Below are 23,947 nucleotides of genomic sequence, written 5' to 3'. Positions count from 1 at the left end.
GTAGGAGGATAATTGCATCTTTGCATTCCGTAACCTGCATAAAAACACTATGGAAACAGCCTTATACCTTTGTATGGTCAAGGAATACCTAGCCTCTAATATCTTTATAATGCACAAGATCCATGCATATCTGGAAAATGATATTTTAATGAACCGTGCTTAGTGATGTCCATCATTTATAATCATGCTTAGTGATGTAATTTATGTCACATGACTCACTGAAATTTTTGTATAACAATAAAATACCCCTTGCTGTAAAATATATGGATATTAGAAATCATCTAATTGCCATCATTGCCTTTAGCCTCGTGCCTTTATATGGTCAGAGAACTCCTTGGTGACTTATAATACCCTTATACAAAATAGGAACAAGTATACATTTTTACATATACGTTATTCTATATTATCTGTTTAACTACAGGCCCACGGATGGATGTGACCCTCACAGAGATTTCTTTGGCCCCCAAACTGCTCAAAAACTCCACTGACGTCTTTGGATGGCCTTAACATTTCATTATAATCTGGACCCCAAATATGTTGTATACTCAATAATAAACCTACTATATGGGCAAAATTGCATAGTACTGTTCTGAACTTATAGAAATAACTTCACCTTTAGTAATTATACTTCCAAAACATAATAACACTATTATTGTAATATATAGGGAAAAAGTACCCTCTTATTGGAAAATATAAGGATATTAGAAGTCACAGAGGAGTTCCATGATTATATATTTAATACAGGTCATAGAACTCCTCGTTGACTTCTGGTATCCTAACAACTGGTTCAGTGAGTCACGTATCACAAATGACATCAACAAGCACTGATTATAACTGGTGACATCACTAAGCTCAGTTTATAAGTTTACACGATAAGGCTGGCTTTTTTGTATTGTATATAATAAGTACTCAAGCAGAGCCCTCACTGAAGTAATAGGTAACTAAGGCAGTTTGAAGCAATATATTTTAATCATTTCTTTCCTGATCCCAAAATGTCAGATTTATCTAATAATACTCATGTAATGACTTTATAATATTACTTTATTAAAATCCCTGTGTTTGTAAGCAGGGCAGGGATCATAGCAAGGCAGTCTGTTTTCCAGTCTGAGTTACAGTTTTTTTTGTAATTCCTGCAATAAAGTTGAATCAGTTGGTGGTTACAACACATTAGAAGCTGCTCACCTAAGCAGTAACGTTTTGGGAAAGGTACATTATACGGCCAAAATTGTGTGGACATCTGCCTGGAAAACTGATCCTGTAACCAAGGACATAAATATGAAACAGGTCCTCCCTTTGCTGCTATAAAAGACTCTACACTTATGGGAAGGCTTTTTCACTAGATGTCGGAACATTCTTGGTGGCATTTGCTTCTATTTAGGGCCTGCCCCAAACTGTTGCCACAAAACAAAAAGCTTGGATTCATCAAGAATGTCCTTGTATACTGTAGACTTATGGTTTGATTTTACTGGAACCAGAAGCCCTAGCCGAGACCATTAGCCGCCCCCCACCAAACTCTGCATTTGGCATTCAGGTATTCAGGCTCCGCCAGATGGTGAAGCACCATTCATTATTCCACAGTCAGATGACAGCAAAATTTACCCTATTCTAGCCAACATTTATTATTTGCATAGTGGTGTAACCTCTTGTGTGGCTGCTCTGGATGGATAGTCCTTGTATTGATGTTGCTTCGAGAGACAATTTGCTTTGGCCCAACTGTTCACCAATGAAGGAATCAGCTATAGGCTTAGTGGGGGCACATAGTCCCATCCATAAGGTTGTGAGGTCAAGTTTGCTTTAGGGTTCCAGGAAAGAAACCATTCTTGGGCATATAACGTACCTACAAATCAGAAACCTGTGGTCTGGCAAGGAATAAATGAGCTGTCAGGGACTCCTTATCTCTTTCTTCTACTCAATGGTTATTAGTAAAATCTAAGCTTTACTAATAATGTTACCTCCCACCTCTATGATCTACTTCTACAGGATAGATGAATAAATATGAATAAAAACACAGGTTTTGCGACCCGGGCGCAGTGACCCTTACATTCAAGGTAACTATTACATGATGTCAACGTACCCATTTCCCAGCATGCAGAACATACTTGTGTAACAAGCTTGCAGATGTGTGGCTCAGTGTATCCCCAGCAGTGCCTTTGTGTGTGTATCACTGATTGCACAGAGTAACCTGAGATGGGATTTTAGAAAGGTGCTATTAGTTCAAATGTGCAAGCTTCAACTTAACAAATGTTTAAAATATTTGAGCTTTTTACACAGTGCCAAAATAAACCAACTCTTTTCTAAAGACGATGTATTATGTTCGTCTCTGGCAGTAAATATCTTTTAGCCATCTCAAATATTTCTCTCTTAACCTGCACAAAACACATGTTTAATTGACACCGACCCATTCAACATTACCTACCTAGAAGAAAAATCGTATTTAAAAAAAAAAAAGCCATCTTGGGACTCCCAACTCTGGTTAGGGGTATACCTACTTTCAGTTCTATAGAGTCAAACATTGATCATGTGAGTAATACAGATCTTGCTCATTTAAGATTTATGTTTAATACTTTCCAACTTGGCCACATATATGGCCAACTAAATAACTCTGTTCGTTAGGCTGATGGCCAGAGTGAGCATATCCGAACGCAAGTGAATGGAGGGTATGGCTGCTCTCACTTACTGATAAAAAGTCCTGCTTGTACTGAAGACTGCAATGGGTAAATTGAGCTCAGGAGAGGAGGTTAGAAGGCGTGTTTAGTAATCTGAGATGAGAAATACTGAGCAGTCTCACTAGCCAACAGCCAAAGTAAATTCCTTAGGAAGGGGGCCGAGTGCTTTAGAGGAGGAGAAGAATTAGCAAATAAGGGGGCAGATATTTAAAGATTTCAAAGAGGCTGTTCACGGATTCATTTTTTTGTGGGGGGTTTACATGTCCATTAAATAATCTGCTTATCCAAGAAAAAAATAGATGTCATCACTACAGACTTGTGGTCCCTGTGAAAATATGGGTTGACTGATGGACCCATACATTCACGTAGGGGTAATCTGTTCCAGATACATGGACTGAACATTGGCCCAGTGAGTTTTAAAAAATAAGTACTTAGCTGACATGTTTGTACCATAAACACTTTTACAGAAGCTAAGGAACCACTCCAAAGGATAATGACATAGTTATACATTCATACCTTCATTAGTCAATATAGTACAAGAATGTTTTGTGGGCTATTAACGTTTTCTCTTGGGGAGCTTTTGTATTTTTATTATATTGTTACATAAAACATGGATTTGGAAACAGAAAATTAAGAATAAATCATAAAATCTTTATTCATAGTATTCTACTGGCAACAAACAAAGAAAAAAAGGAACTTTCCAAAACAGCTTATTTGCTCCATCTAATTCTAGGCGGAATAGGAATGGGTGCAAGAGACAGTTGGAATAACAGAATGTTGAACAAAACAGGATACATGTGAGAGGCCTGGTGCAAGTAAATGATTTCTAGACGTGGGTGAGGTGGAGTGTGGTAATACTCTTAGTCACAACAAAAGATCATAAAAGAGCAGGTTACCAAAATCTGACCTGCACATGACTAGTTTTAGAGTGGCATTAGTCTTGTTTATTGTCTGAGTTTATGACTCTCTTAGCATAAGTGGAAATCACACAACTAAAGAGCCATCACCTGATATTAACCTGGAGCACTGCTGTCCCCCCATCAGAAACCAGATGTTGATAGCACCAGAATGCGGAAGGTACAGGAAGAACAGGCTGCAGTTTCATATGTACCACATGGCCAATGATGAAAAGGTGATAAAGACAATTAGAGCAATATTAGAGCATTAGATCTTGAAATATGTGGCAGTGAACACTGGATAAAAGGAGACTCCACACAATGGGCAGGACATCGATAAAGATGCATTCCACTATCTATTAGTCAGGGATGTGAATGTGCTGTATATGTATTTAAGTGGGTCCTGGCCCATAATTCTAAACACAAACAAATGAAAGTTCCACACATTTTTAATTAGATGTACATTATTCTTAAAAGGTAAAACATCATACCAAACCATACAGCAAAGGTGTAACAGTGCTCCATGGCTCTCCTAATGTGTTTCTCACCATCAGAAGAGGTCCAAAATTCCCCATAGTTAACCAGTGGGCAAGTTGGCTGCTAATTTCTAGCGTTCTATGACATTATGAAATTATGAAAGAAATCAGTTAAGGTGGAAGAAATCAACCAGGGTGACATACTTATCTCTGGGAAAATGTGAGGATTTCAACATACAGTGCCAGCCCACAGGATAGGATAGCAGGGTGACCAAAAGCCATGCTGCAAACCCAATAGCACATACTACTAAAAAAGTATGTTCTTATGAAAATGGCTTATTTAGATGAAGCAGGTTTCTGTTGTATTCAATATATTTTTATTGAAACCTGCATTGTTCGGGGGTGTAGTTTTTCTTTATGTGTTCCACTGGAGTAAACTACTCACAGCATTTAGGGTGATTTTGGACAAAGCAGGTCGCTGGATTTGGTGCATCCTCACTAGGCAATGTTTCACAATTGATAAAATCATTTTTTCTACAGTGGCTTAACTTTTAATTATTGGAAGTCCTTTATCTTATATATCCTATGTCTTATATCTTTATCAGTATTGGAACATAGAGGTCGAAGCTTCGGCATATAAGCTGATACTAAGGGCCAGGATATTTGTGATTTTGAACTATTGGTTCAACATTTTGTAAACACGGGCCATAAAACAGAATGCTAAGTTAGGAATGGCTCGTTAATCTTGGGCCCAGAGACTAAAAATATCCATATCTTTGCTCTTCAGACCTATGGCAGTGAAGCATTTTTATGGCGTTAGACTAACAATCAGGTGCTCTCTCTCCATAGAAAGCCGACTCTGGCATACAGGTAATCTAGGTATCAAAAGGTTAAAGGGTTAAGGTCAGTACCTAAGTAGCCATAAATCTGCTTAAGTGGAGGTTTAGGAGAAGAGATAATAAAAAGGTCAGCACCTCCCACAACACAAGGACAATGAGCAACCTAAAAGGAGTTGTTTGCACACTTAAAATGAGAACTTTTGTTTTATTGGTGTAGGGAACCTGCTTGTATTGCACAAGGCACAAATGACTTTTCCCAGACCTAAAGCTCTAGTGATATTATTAATATTACTTGGGAAATAAGGATGGAAGGTGGAAAAAAGCACAAAGTTTCTGGTCCATGGAATGAATATATGATGCTTTTAAGAAGAATTTATGAAAGGGAGAAGAACAATAGGAAGATATTTATACTTCCCCCAATTTTATAGCGACATCCCATATTTTATTTACACAATTTTTAAGCAGGGAAAATTGTTTTCATAAATTGTCTATTTGTTTCCTAGAGGTGTTAACATTTGGTAAAACGTTTTAGCTACTTTTAAAAATAAGGTTTCTAACAAAAATCTTCTCATAAGATAAAACTACCAAAAGGTACCAGATTGTTGAATGGGGTTTGCTGGGACAACAGCAAGTGGAAGGTTGGGCAGGGGGTGGATAGGAGAGGGAGAGACAAAGTTGGCATAGGGATGTGAGGGAGAGAATGGAGCACAAGGGAGAAGTGGGGGAGGAGCATACAAAATGGAGGTGCAGGGGAAAATGGCAGAGAAAGGAGAAGGAGTTTAGCAGTGAATCTATAGGGATAGCAATGGAGCAGAGATGCAGGGAAATAAATAATTGCAGGGCATCAGTATTAAAAACAACAGGGTACTTTGGGCAAGGTATTAAAAGCAAAGAAGGTAGCAGTGAAGAAGAAGCATTATGGATGTCATGTAGGGCAGAGAGTGGCAGGACTATGGGAGTGGGCACCGATGAAGAGAGATGAATCAGAGGCAGAAGGTGCTAGAGGTAAAGTAGAAGGAATATGACAGCAGGGCAGAGTGGCAAGAAGAAACACTGAACCACTGACATGTATGGAAAGTGCAGGGTGGAGACAGAGCGTGGAAGCTCATGGCCCAAGGGGAAGAGCAGACTGGGGAAAATGTGACACAGAGATGTGGGAAGCTGGAGGAATGAGAGTGCAGCAGGCTTGGGGGAGAAGCAGGCGGGTGGGTGTTTGTATCATTTATTAAATGTTTTTGTATGTTCAGCATTAAATTCACCTTAAGCTACACTAGCATATTCCCTTCCAGCAACCACTGAAGTTGGAGTGTTTAAGCACTGGGCCCACAATCAAGCATGAGGACCCTTGTATCAACAGCAGTTGCTGTATGCTTTTTACCTGAGGTTATCAGAACAAGATGTGAAAAACCAGACATGCGGGACACAGATCCATTGATACAGCAGACATCATATAGACTGGGCTGAATTCAATGGACTTGGACCCCTACAATAGATCATTTCCCTCTATCTAGTACAATAGGGAAACAGAAGAGAGAACCCAAGGGTGTGAATATCTAGTTATGTTGCCCCATGGCAAGTTGAAATTCTGCAGCAATTCTAGTTACACCAGGGAGATATCACAGGCAGCTCATATATGTGGCAGTTTAGTAGGTAAGACCGATTTTGTTGGATACTGGCAAATTGCAATACTGTTTTGGGGATATACTCTAAAGACAAGGTTTGGGTAGCTATGGGAAAAGCTAGTATTGGTGCTGGCATGCATTGCCGATATCCCAATAGGCTCATTGAGATTTTCTGCCCATTATGTAAAACTGGCCATACACAAAATTGTGTTGGGGCTATTTGGTCATTTGCCACTAACCTTTATCACTAGGTAACCTTAGGTAACATATTGTTGTGTAACATCACTGAGTATTAGTTGGTCTGGAAAAACTGACAATGAGATCTAGCAATGAATGTGGTTAGTATCTGTAGCAGGTCATTGGCCACTGCGTGGGAATTGGCACCTGTATCGCCAGGTTTGTGACCATAAAATCATTACAACTGACAATGTGGCTATGGAAGCTGCACAGTGCTGGCTGGGTCATACATCCGACTCTCAGAAGTTCAAAATAGGCCCCAGCATTTTAAGTATGCAGAGGCCCAAATAGCCTCCCACAGGCCCAATAGTGACTGGCCATTGCATCTGAGAGCAGCCCCCCTGGCATTTGCCAGAATCTCCGGGCTTGAGTGAAAGCATAGAGCAGTAACATGCAGTAAGGTGCTTCTTACTTCAGCTCCATCACTAATACTGCATGAAAACAAGGCTGAAGGCAAGAGAGGCTGCAAGCATGGAAAACTGCCCATGTGAACATAGCCTTAGGGGTTTTTACAACAGCTGAAAATCATGGGAATAGCAGGATAAACACAATGTGTAAACATATATTTTCTCTTATTTGGTAAAATGTTTTCCTTAGTTTAGTAACATACTTCTAAAGTGTGATTTCTCATAGATTTCTATTTAGCACACACACACACACACAAATATAATACAACACAAAAGCCATGAATATATCCTTATAACCTGCTTAGTGATTTCACAAGATTTGAAACTTTTGCATTGAAAAAAAAATGTACCTGTGCTTTAGAAAAATCACATTCACATAGTTCAATGACAAGTACATGTAAATGTCATAGACATTTAAGGTCATTTCTAAAGTCTTCACCAGGTCCGGACTGGAATCTGGCATTTCAAGTACGCAGAGGCCCAAACAGCCTCCCCCGCCAACCCAATAAATAGTGACTGTCTATGGCATCTTACAGCAGCCCCTCTGGCATTTGCCCGGGGTCGGACTGGGGGGTGCAGGGCCCACACTGGGGCTTCTGCTTCAGGGGACCCTGCACCCCCCAATGGCACCCGCCACCTTCACCCCCCCCCCCGCAGAGGCTCCCAACACCCTCCATTCCCCTCCCCTGAGCGCTCCTAAAAGAAACGTACCTGCGGCGCGTCGGGGTAGGGAGGCGGCGGACCGTGGGAGCGCCCTGGGGGGGGAGGGTATTGCATCTGGGCCGCCGGGGCCCACTGGGTTTTTTCTCAGTACCCCGGCGGCCCAGTCTGACCCTGCATTTGCCAGAATCCACAGTCTGGGCCTGGTTCATATATTTTAAAACATATTTATATTTCTTATAATCTATCCATTGAGTCATAAACCTTAGCAAGCATTGTTTATAACTGATGACCTCACTAAGCTATGTGTATAAGCATATACTGGTATGGGATCTATTATCTGAAAACCCATTATTATCCGGAAAGTTCCAAAATACTAGAATTAGGGCTGTATTTCGATCTGATGCCTCCCCCCTTAACCATTGATTAATGCATATGCAGAAGCATCTGCTGTTCCAAGCAAGCAGCAAATTGCAGAGGTTCTGGTACCCCCCCAGCTCTGCCTCCAAATGAACTGACAAGCATCCGGGGGCATAAGAGGAGAGTTTTTCCCCACACAATTTAATAACCATATAGGCTCCCCAGGACTGCCCCCTAGAGCTGCACTCCTAAATATGGGCCCTTGTGTAGAGCCCTATCCAAGAAAAAAAATCTTATTTTTCTAAATGGTTTTAAAAAAAAAAGTGTGAACCACCAGGGGGATGGCATACAGTTTTCCAAAGTTGCCCAAAGTGGCCTCACAAGAAAGCTTTGGGCGAATAGAGAAAAGTGAAGTGACACATATTTTATCCCACCGGTGATGCACATACTTGCCAGTGGGAAGGCATTTCGGGGAGATTACATGCCTGCTATAGCAAAGAGTTATCACTGGTGACTAATCTCCCCATGTGCCACCAGCCTAATGGTAACTAAGTAAGCACCAGTCCATGGTGGGCTATGGCACACACAACAGAACCCTAATTATTTTAAAATATTTTTTTAATAGGCTTAAGAGCTCCAGGAACCAAAAATTTTAAATAATAGACCATATACCTATTTTTATTGATTATTCATGGGTTTTGTGTATTATAACTACATAAATGTGCTATGCCAACCTGCAACATCCTGGCCTCCCTACCCTGTGAATATAGCCCTACTACAACAGCAGCCAGTAATGACACTTATATAAAAGCTGCAAAATGAAAGAAAATAAATAAACATATCCCAATAATATATGAGATTGCTAAATTGTTGGTTGAAGCACAAGTACATAAATGGGCAGTGTGGTTAAGAAGATACAGGTCAGGGCAGGGCAGTGGCATTTAGCCACACTATGTATATAAAAAGGTCCCGTATGAAGTACACACCTTACGAGAGGAATGTTATGGCTCCGTTTATGGCCACGAACAATATATGGACATTACAAAAAAGAAAAAAGGCTCTGCAGATAACACTGATCCATCAGAGCACTGAGCAGCTCACATAGACGAGGGACACAGTGGGGGGAAAGGGAGTGGGCAAACAGTAGGGAGCTGTTAAGGTCAGACAAAGTTCTGTTTAACCCCTCTCTTTGTATTCCCACCAATTACAGCTCTGTCTCCACCTGGGCCCTCGATTGTTTCAAGTGGTGCTGTTTGCTTGTCTCACAGAGAGCGCAGTGTCTGGCCAACAGATGTACGGTGGTTCTCTCCTAGTCGCGAAGTTCAAACCACAGTCCGGACATTTCCGCCTCCAACTTTTTTCCTCAGTACTTCCACCAGTCGTTCCAATCTGTAACAGAAAGGAATTTGTTAGAAAACCTGTCAGGAATCTACAGGGATACACAGAAAAGGCTAAACCATTGCACGATGGTTTGTATCCCCATACAGATCACTCACACATCTAAAGGGGAGGACTATTTAAAACACATAAATGTACAACAATGTTTATTATATATTTATCAGGTAAAGCGAGGATCTAGAAATATACAACAGCAGAACCACTTCAGGCTAACGTCAGACCAGGCGTATGGCGTATATTTTCGGCAAGCTGAAAAATACTTTCCGAAAATACCGCCATACGCCTCCTACCTGTGCCTGCACCCGAATGAATAGAATACGCTTGGGTGCAGGCACATGTACAGTAGCCGATATCCACATAAAAACGTGAGACTTTGCATTCTCTCGCGTTTTTATGCGAATATCGGCTACATGTGCCTGCGCCCTAGCTGAAAATATACGCCATACACCTGGTCTGATATTAACCTTAGGGACTAAAGATTTCACTGGTTGATACAGGGCAGAGTTCCTACCAACAGTCCCTGACCATCCAACCACAACAGATTTAGGACAATACCACCTTCACCCTAATAAATACACATGCATGTAAAGATACATGGGTTGACTACAGCTGCCAACTCTGCCCCTTCAGACCAAGATGGCAGCTTACTGGCCTATGTGCAGGGCACAATATCCGTCCAGAAATCGTCCAGATCCCATTAATATTATTATTACTGAGTAATGATAAAGCACCCATAAATTCAGCAGCATTTTATGATGTAGAATAAATGAATTTATTCATTAAATGTACGCAAAAATGTAGGATTCTATACATTATGTACGGCTGGATCAGAAGGCAAGGGTAAGTAACCGAAGGGTGGAAGTCGAGCTGAAGTTACCGTTGGTACAACTTGTTAGATAATGACCATCCCAAGTCATTTGTCACCATGTGTGATTTCTGAGTAAACACTCCATTAGAGCTGCATAGAGTTACTGCCAAGCTGAGAAACATTGATTGGTAAAGGCATCAGCATTATTTATGGCACATTCAGATGACATCAGCATTAAGCAAGAATGTCCTAATGGCTCTCCATTAATATCATTCTTTCCAATACTGCTCTTGTAGCCAGGGTAGGGTGCGGCATGGCTTAAGGTAGAACTGTCACCTTGCAAATTCAGCAACAAGCACCCTGTCATTTTTCTTCTGGGTAACTGCACAGAGTAGGATTTGCCTAGGAGTCAGGGGACAAGTTTCCTTTGAAACCGGTTCCGGCACTTTCAGTTCAGCGTGGTTAATGAAGTTGCATATCGCCTGAAGGCCTGCAAGGGAAGAAGTCCGGGTTCCTGGGAGGATGTATCCTTAGCCAGTGGCAGAACGCAGTTATTCATTTGCACATGATACTGGCTGGTAAAGCACATTCCACATTCTAAGCAAATTCAGCTTCACAAACAAGTGCACTTACATACATGCATCATATGGCCCTTATAGCGGCATTATAGCGGCATTATAGCAGTCTGAGCCGAGAGGTTAGGGCACAGCATTTCTTTCCATTCTGTCTACACATAAAAGTTTCTTTCAGGCACAAGGCCTGTGTTTATTGGAGTCAGTTTGCTATCAGTGCTGCTGTGTTCCATAAACTTCTCTTGTCTAAGTATTGTACTCAGAGGCCCAAATTTAAAAAAGTGTCCATAAAATCAGCATATTAATTTATACATGTATACTGACTATTTTCATGGTTTTTATTATGCATCTGGTTTGCCCAGTTTTTGGTTCTAAAGCAGCCCAAACCTCAAGGCCCAACCTCCTCAGTAGCACCAGAACTCCCTATAGAAGTGAGAAACAACATAGTTCCTAAAGCACCCATTAGTGTGTAAGGCCACACATTCTGGGCATCTGTATTGCTGAAATACGGCATTTCTAAACAAAAGTGTCATCTCCAGGTTATGGGGTTGTGGGGATGGTACCAGATGGGTTTGAAAAACATTAAAAACCATGTCAATATTCCTGAACCCTTGCTACTATCATAAGTACGGTTGCCACCTTACCCCTTTAATACTGGACATATATTAAATGCACATACTGCATGTCTAGTTATCAATTCTTTTAGATGCATGCTGCATGGCGGCACATACATTAGCTCAGACTGCAGCATGCATCTAAATTAACTGCTAATTAGCCATGTGGATTCAATATGTGACCAGTATTAAGGGGCTTGTGTATGTGCAGCTTTGGCCCCTGCAATTTCCCAGCAGTCACTTACATGTGAAATCACGTTTATTAACTGTACTTGCTGAAAAATTGTACTTCATATAGTTGTGCCCAATGCAGCTCAGTCCTTCCTGCCTCTTGTTCTGATTTAGCACTGTTGCACCTACTGACACTGGGGAACCCTGGAACTATCACCTGACCAGGCGTTCGCTCCAGAGTTCCCTTTGCACCGGGTCAGGCACAGAGCCCCCCAGAAATAACCAGGTGGATTTTAGTACAATTGCATCTGATGGTGTAAAAATGTGAAAGCAGGTGAATCAGACCCAATTGCAGTAGGTGCAGCGCAAATTTACCAAGTGCTTCGCACCCCTTGTGTCTGCAATGTTGCTGGAATTCTGGGAAAAATTATGGATTGTGGGAGAAAATTGGCCATTTAGCTTGAAATTGCAGTTTACTCGCTGCACTTACAGACATACATGTGCCTTGCAGGATGTTAGATATGATCCAGGGATGAAGAGTTGGAAGTAAAGATCATTGGAAAGGAGGGCAGAGGGTGCCTAAGACAAGGCTTGAGCACGTCTGTATAAAGACCCAACCAGTTTAAGCCTAGCATATAGCATTAAGGTATACTGGACCCTGACCAGAACATATAACATAACATGTACAAGTGAGTGAGGTGTAATCTCTGGATATTCCAGCCTCCCCTCACTTCCATGAATGGTCACAAACAAATATTCTTGCCACTACAGGTACTGGAACTACATGCCAGGCTCAGCTCTTTAACCAAGACACTACACTGCACGGCTGACTAGTACTCAGTGGTGAGCTCTTTGCCCCATTACTGTAACTACATGCCAGGCTCAGCTGTTTAACCAAGATACTACACTGCACAGCTGACTGTACTCAGTGGTGAGCTCTTTGCCCCATTACTGAACAGCACTGGTAGGTAAAAGAATATTTTCTGCAGATGTACAGTGTCTTTCAAACAGGAATACATCCCGGTCTCACTTTAATATCACATATGATAAAAGAAAGTCCCCTTTAACGTGGCACTATTCCCTTAGGCGCCAATAGTCACCCAACCTCAAACCAATTTAGAGGAAAAACGTTGCAGCAGCCCCTGGCAGCGACAGTTAAGAACAAACATTAAGAAAAGTGCAAATGACATGCAAATAATATGGCACCCGAGGGTTGAGGAGAGCAGCAATAAAGCCATATTCATGTCATGGACCCTGAAGGAAAAGAGCAGTCATTAGTTTTGCCCAATAGGGAAGTGACATCTTTAACGTATAACGACTTCACTTCCATCAGTATTTACATGTATTTCTCTTATTCCTGTAACAGGTGCAATCACACAGAACCGGCCCTCGTGCAAATGAAGCCTTTGAAGTTCTGACATGCAACATTTCCATACACTTTCTGCTTTCTTTGCACATATCTTATAATGATCAGGAGACTGAGCTTTACCATGGGGAACACAGCTGGGAATAAGGGGCCATTGCAAAATGGAAAATGATTTACATTGGAAAGGTGGTATATATATATATATATATATATATATATATATATATATATATATATATATATATATAAAACGAGAAAGGAGACTGCCGGCACTCACGAAACAACACACTTTAGTTGCCTGGGTGCAGTGTTCGATCAGCATGTACAGAAGAAATCCAGAAGCCGCACTCACAGGTCTTAAGTTGAAAAACGAAATCTTTATTGCCAGGAGAGTGAACTAACGTTTCGGCTGTTACACCAGCCTTTGTCAAAGTTAAAACTACCAGTACAAACAGCCATAAATACAGTGAGTGGCGGGAAATTGAACAAGACGTGAAAAAAACCCTGTGTGTGACGTGTGCATTATTCGTGACGTGTGCCTTGACGTGACCAACCCACAACAAAAACATATAATCTTTAAACATTACTAAAAATACAGATAAAAATAAAGATATGGTACTGACAGCAATATTGTGTCAGTACCATATCTTTATTTTTATCTGTATTTTTAGTAATGTTTAAAGATTATATGTTTTTGTTGTGGGTTGGTCACGTCAAGGCACACGTCACGAATAATGCACACGTCACACACGGGGTTTTTTTCACGTCTTGTTCAATTTCCCGCCACTCACTGTATTTATGGCTGTTTGTACTGGTAGTTTTAACTTTGACAAAGGCTGGTGTAACAGCCGAAACGTTAGTTCACTCTCCTGGCAATAAAGATTTCGTTTTTCAACTTAAGACCTGTGAGTGCGGCTTCTGGATTTCTTATATATATATATATATATATATATATATATATATATATTGGGATTCTCCTTCTGGGTGATTTCATCACGATTATAAAAGGGGGGGGGGCATACTTTTTGTTTTTACAGCTTGCTGAACAGGCTCCTACATGAGAAAAGCTAACAACATATGGAAACGTATATAGGCTCAGCTTCTATTACTTACTAGTGTTTTTGTAATTGAAAACAAAGTCTTTATGTAATAAAAAAAAACACAAGGATCAGCAGGAGCAGGGCTGCCATTAGGGGTACTATATTCAGAAGCCCTGTAGCAGAGGGTGGCTCCAAAAGCTGTGATTTAAGGATCTCAAAGGGGGTTGAGCTTGTGGGCAGATTGTGAGAGGGGTTTTGGTATATTATATATTGGCATACAGAAGGCTCTGGTTGGCATTATACTTGGTTTTTATGCAATCAAATCTTGTCTCCTTACCAGAAATTCAAAAATAAGCACCTGCTCTGAGGCCCCTGGGAGCAACATCCAAGGGGTTGGAGAGCAACATGTTGCTTGGGAGCCACTGGTTGGGGATCACTGCTTTAGGAAATATCAGATGTGACATTTCTCCAGAGATAAAAAAAAAAAATACCACCCCTAACTTGTGCCATTGGCTTCAATGGCATCTGACTGCTGCTGGGCACAAGGAGGATTTTTTTTTGGTAAATGCCAATTTGCAGGTGGAGAAAGTGCCATGTCTAACATAGTCCTAGCATAGCCTGAGAAGCCAGCTGCTCCTACATAGCAGGGATTTCAATGCAAGGGATTTGGCATTAGTGAAATGCAGGACAGAATTGCTCAATTTTGAGATAGACGACCTTCAGTTTTAATCACTGATAACGATTATAACATTACCTTGGGAAAGAAGTGTCCATATATAGAAAAATGTGATCTCATACATGAATAATTAACTAAACAATAGTCTTAATGGCAGGGAGGAACACAGTCTGTAGTTGAAGTCCACACAAGCACACCACCAAAAGTTGTGTAAGTTTTCACAACTAAAGGATGGACAGATTTAAGCTGCTGGTTTGGGTCCTTCACACCACCTTGGCAGCTTACTTGCCCTCCTACGGGCTTACCTGACCAACATCTGGCTGAAAATCAGGCAGGTTGGATTTTCCAGTTTAAATTGAAGTCTGCATCTGCTTGTTGATGTGGCCCTCACCCTGATAGGCTGTATCCCGGTTGTTATGATCTGATCACCTTAGGTGGGCATATTGAGGAAATATCTGCTTGTTTGGTGCCCTGACTAAACAAGCAGATCTTAGAATGTATGGCCAATTTTATACTCGCTCTGACCAATCCTCTGCCCCATGCAATGCACAGACCTTTCCAGAACACAATATCTAAAGCAAGAAGAACAAAGATGTTGCGAATTGCAGGCAACGTATATTAAAATGACTTCCAATGGCCCAGAAACATGTATTGAATGGTAATTTATACCAGCACTGACAGACTACTCGGGGGCAGATTTAGCAAAAGTGGACTGGGAATCCTGTAGGATTTTCAGCCATTCGATCAAAATTGTCTGAAAATATTGGATTGGGCCAAGGCTGACGTGGCCAGTCTGCATGTGGATCACTTAGGATCCGTCTTAAAGGAACAGTAACACCAAAAAATAAAAGAGCTTTAAAGTAATAAAAATATAATGCACTGTTGCCCTGCACTGTTTAAACTGGTGTGTTTGCTACAGTAACAATACTATAATTTATATAATAAGCTGCTGTGTAGCCACGGGGGCAGCCATTCAAGCTGGAAAAAAGGAGAAAAGGCACAGGTTACATAGCAGATAACAGATAAGTTCTGTAGAATACAATAGTGTTTTATCTGTTATCTGCTATGTGCCTGTGCCTTTTCACCTTTGAATGGCTGCCCCCATACTGCACAACAGCTTATTTATATAAATTATAGTAGACTTTCTAAAGTAAACACACAACTTTTACCAGTGCAGGGCAGCAGCACATTATATTTTAGTTACTTTTATACACTTTCATTTTTTGGTGTTACTGTTCCTTTAAATCTCTGTCTGAAATGAATATTTATAAAACGGTCTGAGCTGAATCCCATAGAAGGCTATGGGCAGTGTTAAATTTTTTTTAATATTTAATTCAGTCAGTACTGACAGTAATCAATACCGATTGAATTAAAGGCCCACTTTTCTTGGTGATCAATCAGTTGATTCATCCTGAAACAATTTAACACAGACCTATATAGTTATTTGCAATATAAATCTTTTAATCATAATGGATCACTCAGAATTGATAAACCTGTAATAATTATAGATACATCTGCCACTAAATCTTGGTTCTGTCATGGGGGAGACTGTACAGTTATAGGACCCGTTATCCAGACTGCCAAGGGTATTACGGATAAGGGGTCTTTTTGTAATTTGGATCTCCATACCTTAAGTCTACTAAAAAATCAATTAAACAATTATTAAACCCAATAGGCATCCAGTAAGGATTAATTATATCTTAGTTGGGATCAATTACAAAGTACTATTTTATTTCTACAGAAAAAAAAGGAAATTAATTTTAAAATTCTGAATTATTTAAGTAAAATAGAGTCTATGGGAGATGGGCTTTCTGTAATTCAGAGCTTTCTGGATAATGGATTTCTGGATAACTGATCCCACACCTGTACTACATTAATGGTTTTATTTCAAAGTTGAGTCAAATAACATGTTTCAGTTTCGAACACTTGCAATAAAAACCATGGGGCTGTTTAAACTCTATAGCTGCTTTCATTCACGTAACACAAGCCCATTAATTGAGATATATACTGGCACATTATGGCCTTTATTAGAGTGCCATACGCTCAGGGCAAAAAGGGGCATTAGCCCAGGGCCCACCAGGATAGGGAGCCCACTAGCACACCTTTCACCTGGGATAACTTTTCACATAACATCAATTATACAATGTGATTATTTTAATGTATTTGTCCTTTTTCTTGTGGCGTCACCATGTTGTGATGTTTAAGCTCCCAGGGCTGCTGTTCCAGGGGGCACACCTGGGCATCATGTCTGCTTCAGTAAGTGCCATGTCTCACTAAAGGATAAGTAGAGCCCGTGTGTCTTCACCCCAAAGTGGCCCTGCATACACGTGCCATGTCTCACTAAAGGATAAGTAGAGCCAAAATGTCAAAGGGCTTTATGTGCATTTAAACATAAGTTATGTAATGCTGTATTTCTGGTTTAAAGAAAGATGGAAATTCTGCTCTTGAACCAGGGGTTGGCTTTATGCAGCCCAAGGTAATGTCTCCACCTTGCCTCATAGCTACAACAGCACCGGCTGCCATTTACGTTCCAGTAGGACTGTAGGGCCTTTATTTGCATAACAGATATCAGGTAAGAAGTTCAGAATACAATGCTTTGTAAGGGGATAAACAAGGATCTGATGCCATTCATGGCTCTCTACAGAACTATACGTTTGAAAACCTTTCCCAACAAATCTGTTGCTGCCCAGAAATGTGCTGGACAGATATAACATATATTGCCTTTAGGGCTATGCCAGATGAGGAAATTAGTTGCCCATAATAAGTCTCTTCTACCACCAATGACTAATCTCCTGAATATGTTTTCCCACCAGCAATAATGTAAATTGCCAATGGGAAAACATACGTGTCATGTCGGCTTTGCAAAGTTGCCTCGCAGAGCAACTTAGCCCATTGATAATGGGTGAAGTTGCAAGTAATGGGTGAAGTTGCAAGTAATGGGTGAAGTTGAAGGTAAAACTTAGTCCCTATGTTAAATGTATATTGAAGCAGTAGAATTCCTGCAGTTAAAATCAGTTAAAAGTGAGTGTAGGACTGGCCAGACCGGGGATGACTGACATAGTTGGCCAGCTTGAATATATTGTAATCCAGTGCTGTCCAACTTCTGCGGTACCGAGGGCCGGAATTTCTTGCGCATACATGGTGGAGGGCCGCTAATGGAAGCCAGTTTTGACCACTCCCCCTTTTAAACCACACCCACTTCAAACCACACCCATTTTATCACAATGGTCCTCACTGCAGGGATATCAACCATCATTCATATGCGAAATAATTATATTATGTCATATTAAGACACACCCTAAAATCCATATGACTTCTCCTCCCCTGTGTGTAGCACAGCAACCCCCAGCATTTAATTACAGACCTTAGGGACCATTTAATGGCTATTTCCAACTGCTAACAAACTCCCAGAACAAACCCCTGTCAGGTTCTCCTCCCACAGGCAGCATAGTGTAGAAAGAGTATGGCACACACAGGCAGCACTCTGCCTGGCCTACGCTACCTGTGTGTGCCATACTCTGCCTGCCCTATGACGCCTGTGTCTGCCATATGCTGCCTGTGTGTGCCATACCCTCCCTGCCCTATGCTGCCTATGTGCCATACTCTGCCTACCTTATGCTGTCTACACACAGGCAGCATAGGCCAGGCAGTACATACAATGTCTGAGGTGTGAACAGACGAACAATGTGGGTGATTACAGCCCAAGCCTGAGGTGTGAACACTGCAGGGGGTGAACAATGTATAGATTAAAAGGTGTGAACAGTACAGGGGATTACATATTTAAACAATACAGGGGGATTACAGGCTGAATCTGAGGTGAGAACCATGCGGGGGGGGGGGCAGTTAATCTCAGTACTGATACCATTTAAAGCTTACACAAGGGTAAAACATCAAAGCAGCCAGACAGGTGGGGGGCCACAAAGAGGGGGGTCGAGGGCCGCATGTTGTAATCTATAGACAAACAATCCCTTGGGAGGGCATTTCTTCATATGCACAAAATGTCTTAGGGTGAAGACATTCACTACTAAAATAGACATTGTTGATCGTTTATGGATAATTGCCCCTTTGGGTGTTTTAGCAGAGGCAATTCTCAGTATTTTCTTGAGTTTAGTAGCTGTGACAAGTAACTGCTACTAAGTAGATTTGTGTATCTTTGCCCATAATATCCTGCTTATATTGATAATGGGTAGGTGAAAAGGACCTCTTGTCTTTGTAAGCCCAACATCAATGCCAGGGAGAGGCAGCAGGGAAAACTGAAACTGTGAAACATTAAAAAAAATCTCTATATGTACCATGAACCTGAATCTATACATATACATGCTCATACAGAGTGTTGCAAAATGGTCCTTCTGATTAACAGGCCGTCTATCTAAGCCACATTACATTATATCCCAGTGGGCTAAATCTATAGTTTTTTGCTTGTCACCTCTTTCCTAATAAATTTATAAACAGAACCATAGTAGATTTCACAGGGGGACCCCTTGGCACTTAGTATTAGGGCTCTGGCACACTAATCTCCCCGTGTAACAGAGCCCTTACACGTACTAAGTTTATCATAATTGATATGCCACATAAATGATTGCTATGGCTAAAACACACGCAGATACAATTATCACTAAATGATCAGCACTGTCTGTTTTAGAAGCCACAACAAGTAGCTATGTGTGTCTTCACCCTTAAGTTACTTGAATGGAGACCTAGAGCTTAAGGGCCATGGTAGATGGGGAGATTAGTCGCCCTCAACAAATCTCCATTGTTGCGGGCAACTAATCTCCCTGATGCCATCCCACCAGCTTGAATGTAAATCGCCGGTGGGATGGCATATGCGGCGACGCAATTTCCCGACTTGCCTTGAGAGGAAACTTCTGCAATTTTGGGAAATCGTGTCGCCGCATATGCCATCCCACCGGCAAATTAAATTCAAGCTGGTGGGATCGCATATTGGGGAGATTAGTCACCTGCAACAAGGAAGAATTGTCCCTGGCGACCAATCTCCCCATCTACCACGGCCCTTAAGAAGAAAACAGAGTGGAACCTCTGGCAGCCATGGCCGTGTACCGATGCAGCACCAATACACACAGGGGGATCATGCTATGTAACAGCTTTATCTCCAATAATCACAGTAGGGCTAGAAATGCATTTATATTCCACCTTCACTAAACAAACACAATGGAACTCTAATCTATTATTTTAAATAACTGCCACTGTGCTTATAATTGTGCAACTGTTATGTATTCCAGTAAGGGGGATGGGAACCCAGAATTGGAATGTTGCTTATTGAAAGACACGGTAATTCTAATTTTCCAATATATAGTCATTGTGTATTCAAATGTGCATATAATCTCTTTGTCCCTTTTAGTGATGAGCGAATTTGTCGCGAAGCTGATGAAAAATACCATACAATTTTTTTGATCAGACCACAAATTTTTCCTCACTTGGCAATTTTTTTTCGCAGTGAATTTTTGTGGCTGTTTTGAGAAAAAATTGACAATGGCAAAATCCGGAATTTGGCAGCAAATTCCTGCCTGCCGAAAAACTTTGCTCATTACTAGTCCCTTTCTCCACTGCTGGTTCTGTCTTTTGAAACAATGTAGCCGTGCCTGATGGTCTTCAACCATCAACCACAGTTCCAATAATATCTTGGATGGCAGAAAGGTGCAGACAAGTCTGTATGCATTTTTGTGGCAAAATACCCTCCATGTGTCTGCACCCAGGCCGATGCAATGTCTCTAGGTGCAGACACACCATTGTACAGATCAGAGCAGAGGGGCAGTTTCTCAGCCTGAATCTGCCCCAGTGGCAGTAGCCTAATTCTAAGGGGTGCTCTACTTGCTTAGGGGTGCTCTACTTGCTTTGACATGTTTGCACAGTTGTTAATATGCAGGGGAATGGAAATGAGGGCTATGATGCAGAGGGTGCTTTACCTTTGGGATGCTGGTGATAATCCTAGCAATGGGGATCTCAGCAGATTATATTCCATAGCAGGAACGGTACACATGCAGCCTATGGTGCGTAATTATTGCTTAAATCCTGAGTACTTTTAAGCAATAATCTCAGATCCAGATATTGCCCCTTTCCCTTTTTAGTCCATAGGAAGCAACCAATATGTTATTTCCCCAGGGAAAGCAGTAGCACTCCCCCTCCATGTGACGCAGCCCTTAGAGCTATAACTGAAGTCTGAGGCCCCATCACATCACCCTCAAACTGGGAGATGAAGCAATAAGGTGAGATTACGTTTCAGGAACAGAAGTTGTGCAGAGATCACAGCACCTCAGACTGCCACCTCGGCTCTGCCAAGTTCTGGAGAGAATGAACACACTTTTCTCCTACAAGGAGATTAGTTCTTTTAAAGTCAACTTTGCTTAGAAAGGCCAAGCGGGTGCTACACATGTCCCTGCCTGCCCCAGCGCTGCATGAAAACAAATACACATGCCAAGTACATCATATCCAAGTGCAGGACCTTCACATAGATTGCATACTCTATCCAAAAATATGGCTTTTCTTTTTTTTGTTTTAAATGCTTTTTTAATCTCAGTTACGCTTCACTGCAAATTTCATCATTTTTCCCCTGTCTTCATACAGACTAATCCATATTTTCAACACCTATGAGTTTTCTGATAAATTCTTTTGTTTCATTTATCTAAGTCTAATAAGAGCGGTATTGTCATACTAAGGACAGGGGTTTCTTTGGTATCTGTTTCATCATATACACAAGTTGAACTGGAAAGAAAAAATGCTTTCTGCAGAAAGCCATGTTAAAGGGCAAATCAATCTGTCATATTTCATAAAGGATAAATATTACTAGTTTGTTATTCCACAAAATGCATAAAGTATAAGTTGTACTAGAAAAAAACAGTTACTACTGATATAGCAATTACTGGTCACATCTTTAAAAGCAAACATCTCATTGGGTCCTATCGATTGGGGCAAACAGTGCCTTTTATTACCTAAAAGATGATTAATCCTTTTCTACTATTTTATCCAATTCTAATATTTTAACTACTGATGGCTGGTTGAGTCATGAGAAAGTTTCAGCTAGGACATGTGAAAGTAAACAAAGGTCCAGGACCTGAGGGTAATTATCCCAGGGTATTAAAAAAAACCTCAGCTCTGTGAATGCCAAATCTCTTTATTGAAATTTTCAGTGTTCTTTAATGTCAAAGTCAAAAATGGATCAGTCTGAAAACTATAGACCTGTAAGTCTGACATCAATTGTAGGAAATCTTTCAGAGAGGGGAATAAAGGTGGCCATGCACCATAGAATTCCCTCCTGATATTCCCACCTAAATGGAACACAACCAGAGATACAACATAGGAGCTGTCAGCATTGGCTCATTGGTCCAATGAATCAGCAGCTTAAATCTTCCTATGTATGGCTACCTTAAGGAATACGATACTGGAGTCTTATGGTCTTATATGCAATAAACTTGCCAGATAAATTTAATTGCCTTCTATGAGGAGGTGAGCAGGAAGTTCAACTCCGGGATGGCAGTAGATGTGGACTTTTTTTTGACCCAAGGTATCTTATTGAACACTAGAATTTAATGGATTCCTTAAAGTTAGGATGATTTCCCTTATATTAATACACAGGCCCAACAAGGATAAAAACCTCTACATGGTGCTTTAAACTTAAGGATAAATGCCAGGTTATGCAGTGTATAGAAGGGCACAGAGGGAAGCTGCCCTACATATAACCACAATGCCTAGCTAAATAGCTCTCCAAAGTCACAGGACAGGTTTGGGCATATGCTGGTTAGTTGCCAAATTCTTACAGGAAGACATATAAGCTGTAAAAACGTCTGTGCCGATGTCTATCACTTAACCTACAGCGCTTAAAGGGACCCAAGCTAAATAAACAGCTACTTACAGGAGAAAGTGCAAATGTATGGGGCGGCCCTGTACTATATAATACTTCAACATTGTCATACTACTGTTTTATAACTGGCTGAGATAGATAGGGCCGGTGTGTACAGCATATGGAAGTCAGTTGCAGGATATGGATGTCATATACAGTAGAACTATTTGGACAGTGTCATAATTACATGTTTCATTTGGATTGAAAAAAGACCAAAGTCCATCAAGTTCAGCCCCTCAAAACAAACCCCAGTGCACATACAGACACACACTTATACAGGCCTATCTATTAACTCACATATATAAACTATATATACCAATACCTATACTAACTGTAGATCTTAAGATCCTAATACTCTTGGATAAGTGAGTGAGTATATAATAATATACAGTAAATAGTGCACTGTGTACTTTAAGGGCTACTATCACCTTCAACAATAAAATATTAATGTTACAGCATTAGCAGGAATAAAACATATACTATATTTTGATGCTTGTATCCCTTTAAAAGGTTTCATAAATGGTGTATATATGGTGTAGGACCTGTTATCCAGAATGCTCAAGACAGAGTTTTCTGGATAAGGGGTCTTCCTGGTAATTAAGTTTTAAAAAAAAACCCCAAAAAAACCCATTTAAACAGTATATAAAAACACAATAGGACAATAGGACTGTTCTGCATCCAATAAGGATTTACTATATCTTAGTTGGAATCAAGTACAAGGTACTAGTTTATCATTAAGAAAATCATATTATTATTATATGTATATATATATATGTATATATATATATATATATATATATATATTATATAAATATAGGTACATTTTTGTAAATGCTGCAAAATTGCATCATATAAGATTCAGTTTGTATTTTGCTTACAATTTCCCTTTAAGTGTGTGTGAAGACCCAGAACTTACCTATTTACAAATGTCCCAACAACAGACTCATTTCTATAATAGAAATCTGTATTTTATCATGGGTTTACCTTCGGAGTAAGCCAAACAGATCATAAGCCAAGTGGATCAGGGGTGACAGCTTAGACCCATGCTTACAGTTTGCTTATAAGTCATTTACAGCTGCACAGTTTGCACATTCCAACACAGCGCTATTGATTTAGCAGCAGCAAAATATACGGAGTACACTTAGGTAAACGGAGAGCAGGAGCCCGGCGGGATGTGATTGTTGTGGAATATTTCAGACATAAAGCAACTGTCTGGCAGAGGGAAAAGCTGTAAAGTCAAGACTAATATTTAGTAAGATGGAAAGCACAAACAAATTAGTTCTA

The 23,947-nt window shown here is 40.6% G+C and overlaps 1 protein-coding gene across 3 annotated transcripts in view; it reads right to left on the bottom strand.

The window, feature by feature from the left end:
- Positions 1-8,771: 8,771 nt before the first annotated feature.
- The window catches only part of mipol1 (mirror-image polydactyly 1), a 176,432-nt gene continuing 161,256 nt past the window's right edge, over positions 8,772-23,947 (bottom strand). For all 3 annotated transcript variants that reach the window (XM_031890866.1, XM_031890865.1, XM_002935336.5), the window contains one exon: positions 8,772-9,552. In XM_031890866.1, the coding sequence (XP_031746726.1) occupies positions 9,486-9,552 (67 nt within the window). In that variant the 3' untranslated portion in view covers positions 8,772-9,485. The remainder of the gene's footprint in view (positions 9,553-23,947) is intronic.

Source organism: Xenopus tropicalis, chromosome 8 (genome assembly GCF_000004195.4).
Source record: "Xenopus tropicalis strain Nigerian chromosome 8, UCB_Xtro_10.0, whole genome shotgun sequence".
NCBI lineage: Eukaryota > Metazoa > Chordata > Amphibia > Anura > Pipidae > Xenopus > Xenopus tropicalis.
This window is presented reverse-complemented; position numbering and strand designations above follow the sequence as displayed.